General features: G+C 46.6%; 1 protein-coding gene across 1 annotated transcript; it reads right to left on the reverse strand.

Moving 5' to 3' along the window:
- Nucleotides 1-663: 663 nt before the first annotated feature.
- On the reverse strand, nucleotides 664-3,233 carry LOC135976469 (uncharacterized). The gene is made up of 2 exons (XM_065572187.1): nucleotides 2,256-3,233; nucleotides 664-1,261 (listed from the first exon to the last, which is right to left on the reverse strand). Exons 1-2 carry the CDS (start codon nucleotides 2,830-2,832, stop codon nucleotides 786-788), a joined length of 1,053 nt encoding a protein of 350 aa, XP_065428259.1. The 5' UTR covers nucleotides 2,833-3,233; the 3' UTR covers nucleotides 664-785.
- Nucleotides 3,234-7,850: the final 4,617 nt, after the last annotated feature.

Raw genomic sequence — 7,850 nt, forward strand, 5'->3', positions numbered from 1 at the left:
AAAGCAAAGTTCCTGAGTGAGCAGGGTAACCTGTGATTTTATAGTTTGTGTACTGAGAAGCTAAACCTGCCCCCGTTTCTTTACCCAGGTAATGTTGACTATCCTATCCAGTTACATACCCCCTTCACCCCCCCTCCAACACACGTGTCGAAATAAAAATAGTTCTACTTTGTTAAAGCACACCGTTTTCTTTAATACTGTTTTAGCGGGAATTTTTTAAAACTGGGACGCAGACTGTGGTGCGGGGCGGGTCTAGTGTTGTGATGCGAATGCAGCTTCTAAACTCAAGGATTGACAGGCTCCGCTGCGGTGGGATGCTTGTTTCAACGGAGCCTGTCACCCCTCCTGATCGGGACTGTGTGTATGGGAGGTCTATTTGACTTTGTGGCAGGGGGAGGACGGTTACAGATCCCATGCTGTGTGGCTCTGTGATCCTGTCTAAGGACCGGCGCTTAAGATCTGTAACTGCCCTCCCCCGCCACAAAGTCACAGAGCAACCCACCCCCCCCAACATTACATCAAAACAACCTCCCAGACTAACCGGGGCAACTAGTCACTGCATCACTGCACTGTGTATGTGCCCTGCTGCTGTGCCTGCCCCCGACTATGTACCCTGCCAAAGGAGACTGTCCTGTCCAATTTCCAACCCCCTTTCCCCTCCTCCTCCAAAAGAACATGATTGAAACAGTAGTTAACAGAAACGAATTTTTTATTATCAACTACACATGGCATTGGGAGGTGAAACTTGGACGTGGGCTTGTGTCAGGCGGGAAGGAAAGAACTTTTCAAATTTTGGGAAATGAGAGCCTTCTGCTACTAGAGCTCTCTGCAGGGGTGGAGTGAGAGTTAGCAGGGACTCTGCCGCCTCTCCTTCTTTGCACTTTGGGTGAGGTGGGTATGGGACTTGGTGGCGGGGGAGGGCGGTTAGAGATGGACTGCAGCGGGGCTCTGTCCTCCTGCCTCCGTTCCTGCAGAACATCCACAAGGCGCCGGAGCGTGTCCGTTTGCTCCCTCAGTAGTCCAAGCAGCGTTAGAGTCGCCTGCTGGTCTTCCTGCCGCCACCTCTCCTCCCGATCCATGTTGGCTTGGTGCATTCGGGTCAAGTTCTCCCGCCACTGGGTCTGCTGTGCTGCCTGGGCTTGGGAAGAGGCCATAAGCTCAGAGAACATGTCCTCCCGTGTCCTCTTCTTCCTACGCCTAATCCGCGCTAGCCTCTGGGAGTGTGATTCCAGGCTAGGTTGTGAGACAGTCGCAGACGGGGCTGTGGAAATGGGAAAAAGGGAGTGAATTCCTCTGAAAGATAAATGTAGTTGTGAACAAAGAACATAGTCTTTCTCTGTGAACAAGACCATGCACAGCACCTTTCACATGCGCACTCAGCACAAGGTCGAATTCTCGGCCTTCGCATTCTGTGCCTGGGGTCTTGAACAGCACATTTGAGAAGCGAGGCAGCACAACGGAATTTCTGTTGCAGGCAGACATGGTAAGCCGTACACTTGTGGCAGTTTAAAACTTTTATATTACCACTGGCCTCATTTCACATTTAAATCAATGTCAGTCCCTGCTGCCAGCAATCCGGCAAGCGGGAACTCTGCCCCTGTCCCACCCCCTCGCGGCTGTCCCCGGGAATGATCCCTTTCGGCTGCCCCTCTCCCGCCTCCACCGCGTGGCTGCAAACCAGCGGTGACAGTTCTGTAAAGGAACGGGAAAGCAGTCCCAACACTAACATTCCCCTACCTAATTAAAAGCAGGTCACCATGGCCGACATCACCCTGATGAGGATCTCCGAGAGCGACAAAGAGAGAATGCTCCGGGAAAGCCTCCAAAGACCAGGGCCGTATGCCGCCCTGCTGTGCAGAGCAATGATCCCCGAGTACCTGATAATCTCGTGGCGCGGCAACGTGTCGTACTTCGGAGGACCCAATAAGGCCGCTCTCCCCAAGAACCTCATGCAACGGCTTTCAAGTTACCTCCAGGAGAGCTTCATCGAGATGTCCCAGGAGGATTACTGCTCTATCCCCGCACATATAGACCGCATTTTACTGTAGCTGCAGTAGCAGGGAATACACAGTAGAGCGGCTTGTGCAGGACAATCACTGAAAACCGGACATTGCTAGATTTCTTTTCAAAACTTGCACTGCCCCTTACTAAACCGTTAAGCGCCTAGGGCACACTAATCATGAACAACCCATTCTTTTAATTGTTAATATTCCTGTTTTGTTAAAAATAAATGTTTAGATGTTTACAACACTTACTGGCTGATCCTTCACCAGATTCTGTGTCCGGGGTAATGGCTGGGGACGCTTCGTAGGGGATCTCTGTAAGGGTGATGAAGAGATCCTGGCTGTCGGGGAAATCAGCGTTGTGAGAGCTGCCAACTGCCTCGCCCTCCTCATCTCCTTCCTCATCTTCCCCGTCCCCTAACATGTCTGAGGAACCGGCCGTGGACAGTATCCCATCCTCAGAGTCCACGGTCACTGGTGGGGTAGTGGTGGCGGCAGCACCGAGGATGGAATGCAGTGCCTCGTAGAAACGGGATGTCTGGGGATGGGATCCGGAGCGTCCGTTTGCCTCTTTGGTCTTCTGGTAGCCTTGTCTCAGCTCCTTGATTTTCACGCGGCACTGCGTTGCATCCCGGCTGTATCCTCTCTCTGCCATGTCTTTAGAGATCTTCTCGTAGATCTTTGCATTCCTTCTTTTGGATCGCAGCTCGGAAAGCACGGACTCATCGCCCCACACAGCGATGAGATCCAAGACTTCACGATCAGTCCATGCTGGGGCTCTCTTTCTATTCACAGACTGCATGGCCATCACTGCTGGAGAGCTCTGCATCGTTGCCAGTGCTGCTGTGCTCGCCACGATGTCCAGACAGGAAATGAGATTCAAACTGGCCAGACAGGAAAAGGAATTCAAATTCAAATTTTCCCGGGGCTTTTCCTGTGTGGCTGGTCAGAGCATCCGAGCTCGCACTGCTGTCCAGAGCGTCAACAGAGTGGTGCACTGTGGGATAGCTCCCGGAGCTATTAGCGTCGATTTCCATCCACACCTAGCCTAATTCGACATGGCCATGTCGAATTTAGCGCTACTCCCCTCGTCGGGGAGGAGTACAGAAGTCAAATTAAAGAGACCTCTATGTCGAACTAAATAGCATCGCAGTGTGGACGGGTGCAGGGTTAATTCGATTTAACGGCGCTAACTTCGACATAAACGCCTAGTGTAGACCAGGCCTAAGAGAGGAGTTACTGTATTCACTAAGCTCTATTTGAAACTGGGACTGTGAGCAGTGCAATGACCCTACCTTCTGCTGACACCACTCTTTCTGTAGAAATTCTGTCTATTTTTTTTTTAAGAAGCAGTTCATCCCATTCAGCCAACCATTACCCTGCCCTCTCTCTCCCCACCCCCCGTATAGCTCAGATGTTTAGCTAATCCAGGCAATAAGAGACTGCATTTCTCTTAATTCTTTCATTCTGGACCTATAGAGGGTATGTGTTTTTGCCACCAAAGTGATAAGATAGATGCAGCCAGAAACATTCTAACCAGGTGCCTCTCTTTATTTAGCTTTTGCACCTCAGGATAACCACAAGAACTGTAACCACAGGAACCTGGGGACTGTGGTCCCTGAGATAACTCTTGTATCAATTTTCTAATATCAAACAGAAATTATACTTGATTTTAAAGCCAGAAAGAAAATGCTTGCATGGTCAAAATATACTGTTTAATTTATATTTATGATAATCCTCTAATAGATTATCTAATGGATGGAGAAAACATTTTAAATATATCTAATACATCTGCAGCCTAGATCATTAAAGCCATGTAAGTGGGAACATTTTAAAAAAAATAATTGTAACCTAGGTGAACACTACAGTGAGACTGCACTGAAATTGTTTTCACAATGTTGGCAAACCTCATATATTCAAAGGGATCTAGAGTACAGATGCTAAATTGAACCTGTACCTATTTCAGAGTTAAGGTACCTATATACAGGATTCTGAACAGGTCATAGAATCATAGAATATCAGGGTTGGAAGGGTCCAACCCCCTGCTCAAAGCAGGACGAATTCCCAACTAAATCATCCGAGCCAGGGCTTTGTCAAGCTGGGCCTTAAAAACCTCCCAAGGAAGGAGATTCCACCACCTCCGTAGGTAACGCATTCCAGTGCTTCACCACCCTCCTAGTGAAATAGTGTTTCCTAATAGCCAACCTAGACCTCCCCCACTGCAACTTGAGACCATTGCTCCTTGTTCTGTCATCTGCCACCACTGAGAACAGCTGAGTTCCATCCTCTTTGGAACCCCCCCCCCTCAGGTAGTTGAGAGCAGCTATCAAATCCCCCCTCATTCTTCTCTTCTGGAGACTAAACAATCCCAGTTCCCTCAATCTCTCCTCATAAGACATGTGCTCCAGACCCCTAATCATTTTTGTTGCCCTCCGCTGGACTCTTTCCAATTTTTCCACATCCTTCATGTAGAGTGGGGCCCAAAACTGGACACAGTACTCCAGATGAGGCCTCACCAATGTCGAATAAAGGGGAACGATCACGTTCCTTGATCTGCTGGCAATGCCCCTACTTATACAGACCAAAATGCTGTTGCCAAGAAGGCTAACAAGAGCACACTGTTGACTCATATCCAGCTTCTCATCCACTGTGACCCCTAGGTCCTTTTCTGCAGAACTGCTACCTAGCCATTCGGTCCCTAGTCTGTAGCAGTGCATGGGATTCTTCCGTCCTAAGTGCAGGACTCTGCACTTGTCTTTGTTGAACCTCATCAGGTTTTTTTTGGCCCAATCCTCTAATTTGTCTAGGTCTCTCTGTATCCGATCCCTACGCTCTAGTGTATCTACCACACCTCCCAGTTTAGTGTCATCTGCACACTTGCTGAGAGTGCAGTCCACACCATCTTCCAGATCATTAATAAAGACATTAAACAAAACCGGATGCAGGACCAACCCTTGGGGCACGCTGCTCGAAACCGGCTGCCAACTAGACATGGAGCCATTGATCACTACCTGTTGAGCCTGACGATCTAGCCAGCTTTCTATCCACCTTACAGTCCATTCATCCAGCCCTACTTCTTTAACTTGGCAGCAAGAATACTGTGGGAGACTGTATCAAAAGCTTTGCTAAAGTCAAGGAATAACATATCCACTGCTTTCCCCTCATCCACAGAGCCAGTTATCTCATCATAGAAGGCAATTAAGTTAGTCAGGCACGACTTCCCCTTGGTGAATCCATGCTGACTGTTCCTGATCACTTTCCTCTCCTCTAAATGTTTCATAATTGATTCCTTGAGGACCGGCTCCATGATTTTTCCAGGGACTGAGGTGAGGCTAACTAGATTGTAGTTCCCCAGATCCTCCTCCTTCCCTTTTTTAAAAGATGGGCACTACATTAGCCTTTTTCCAGTCATCCGGGACCTCCCCCGATCGCCAGGAGTTTTCAAAAATAATGGCTAATGGCTCTGCAATCTCATCTGCCAACTCCTTTAGCACCCTCAGATGCAGCGCATCCAGCCCCATGGACTTGTGCACATCCAGTTTTTCTAAATAGTCCCGAACCACTTCTTTCTCTACAGAGGGCTGGTCACCTTCTCCCCATACTGTGCTGCCGAGTGCAGCAGTCTGGGAGCTGACCTTGTTCGTGAAGACAGAGGCAAAAAAATCATTGAGTACATTAGCTTTTTCCACATCCTCGGTCACTAGGTTGCCTCCCTCATTCAGTAAGGGACTCACACTTTCCTTGACTTTCTTGTTGTTGCTAACATACCTGAAGAAACCCTTCTTGTTACTCTTAACATCTCTTGCTAGCTGCAACTCCAAGTGTGATTTGGCCTTCCTGATTTCACTCCTGCATGCCTGAGCAATATTTTTATACTCCTCCCTGGTCATTTGTCCAATCTTCCACTTCTTGTAAGTGTCTTTTTTGCGTTTAAGATCAGCAAGGATTTCACTGTTTAGCCAAGCTGGTCGCCTGCCATATTTACTATTCTTTCTACACATCGGGATGGTTTGTTCCTGCAACCGCAATAAGGATTCTTTAAAATACAGCCAGCTTTCCTGGACATTAAAAAAAAAAAAAAAAAAAAAAAAAAAAAAAACTTAGGGGAAAACTGCAGTGAAGTTCGTGAAACTGAAATTATTCTTTTATTGGTGGCTAAGCAGGTAGCCTCAAAGTGGGAGGGATAGCTCAATGCTTTGAGCACTGGCCTGCTAAACCCAGGGTTGTGAGTTCATCCTTGAGGGGGCCATTTAGGGAACTGGGGTAAAAATCTGGGGATTGGTTCTGCTTTGAGCAGGGGGTTGGACTAGATGTCCTCCTGAGGTCCCTTCCAACCCTGCCAGAGGTATGTAAAATAATGAATGCTATAGAGGAGATAAATTGGATACTAATATTTGCCATCTCTCAGTATGCAGGGACAAGATGACAGACAATACAATTAAAAGGCAAAAATCCCCAAAATTCATAAGTATTATTTCCTTCTTTACACAGTATGTCATTAACCCACAGAACTCACTATCAGAACATATTGCTGATGCTGAGCTCTTAGCAAGGTTGAGGAAAGTGTTAGCTATTTATAAAAATGATGAGAAATGTACTGTTACAACAGAGAGAATAAAAAAAAAAATCTATAGCTAGCTTGATGCTGCAGGGGATAAACCCAATACTCAGTGCCTGGGGTTAGGAAAAACTTCCCCCAAAGATAAATTAGTGCTAATTGTCCCCTGAAGAGTTTGTTACATCTTCTTCTAAAGCATCTGAATCTTGCTACTGTCAGACACAGGACACTAGATTAGTTAAATTGGAATTGCTACATTCCTATTTTGTGTCCTAAAGATACAATTCTGCACTTAGGAGAAGTTCAGATGCATATTATCCTAGCAGGATCGCTGCAGGATATAGGGGGAGCATGGCAGCTCCATCTTTTACAAGAATGTAGTGACTGCTCCCCTCTGTTCCTGGCATATTGGCCTGTGTGAACTGGTGTAGGGCAATTGGCTCATTCCTTGGCCATCTCCATTCAAGAGACTAGTGGCAACAGTTATTGTAGCCCTGAGGAATCCTTTGGTGCCATGACCAAAGAAATGCTGTAGTGCCTGTCCCCTGGCCAGGAGTGCCAGGCAGTGGAGACGCCTTGCACTTTCTCCTCTTTGCCTACCCATGCAGGGATTGGGAAAAATCCTCAGTCACATCTTATGCTCCAAGGTCTGTTAGGAAGCAAAAAGCTATTACCACTGGCATTAATAGATTTTATGATCACTTGATCTAAAATTCAGCTTTTTGAGTTGTACATCAATCAGTGTCCTCCTTAAATAACGTGATATTTTCTATACAATGTCAGTTATTCCAATGGTTCATTTCCCTCACTGTTAAAACTGTTACCTTATTGCTAGTCTGAATTTGTCTAGTATCTGCTTCCAACCATTGGATCTCATTGTACCTTTTTCTGATAAAGAGCCATCTGCTATAAGAAATCTCTTTTCTATATAGCTACTTGGCGAGTGTGATTAAATCACCTCTTAACAGAGGGACAAGCTAGGTGAGGTAATATATTTTATTGGACCTACTTCTGTTGGTGAAAGAGACAAACTTTCAAGCTACAAAGACCACTTCTTCTTCCTAAGAGATTGGGTAGATTCCAATATGCACTGAAGACAAAACTGTGTCTGATCTTTTTCTTCCTCTGAAACACAGGGCTCTGTCCCCATCTTCAACCACATTCTAGGTCCCTTTCATAGAATATCAGGGTTGGAAGGGATTTCAGAAGGTCATCTAGTTTTCCATGTCTCAAATTATTTTCATTGTCCTTCTCTGGGCCCCTTCTATATCTCTTTTTGAGATGAGATA

Source organism: Chrysemys picta, chromosome 1, assembly GCF_011386835.1.
Source record: "Chrysemys picta bellii isolate R12L10 chromosome 1, ASM1138683v2, whole genome shotgun sequence".
Taxonomy (NCBI): domain Eukaryota; kingdom Metazoa; phylum Chordata; order Testudines; family Emydidae; genus Chrysemys; species Chrysemys picta.

Bases quoted from the DNA above. Each gene is read 5' to 3' on its own strand.
- LOC135976469 (XM_065572187.1), bottom strand. From the start codon at position 2,832: ATGCAGAGCTCTCCAGCAGTGATGGCCATGCAGTCTGTGAATAGAAAG. The intron at 1,262-2,255 runs GTAAGTGTTGTA...CCATTTCCACAG, and splicing joins ATCTGGTGAAGGATCAGCCA to CCCCGTCTGCGACTGTCTCA.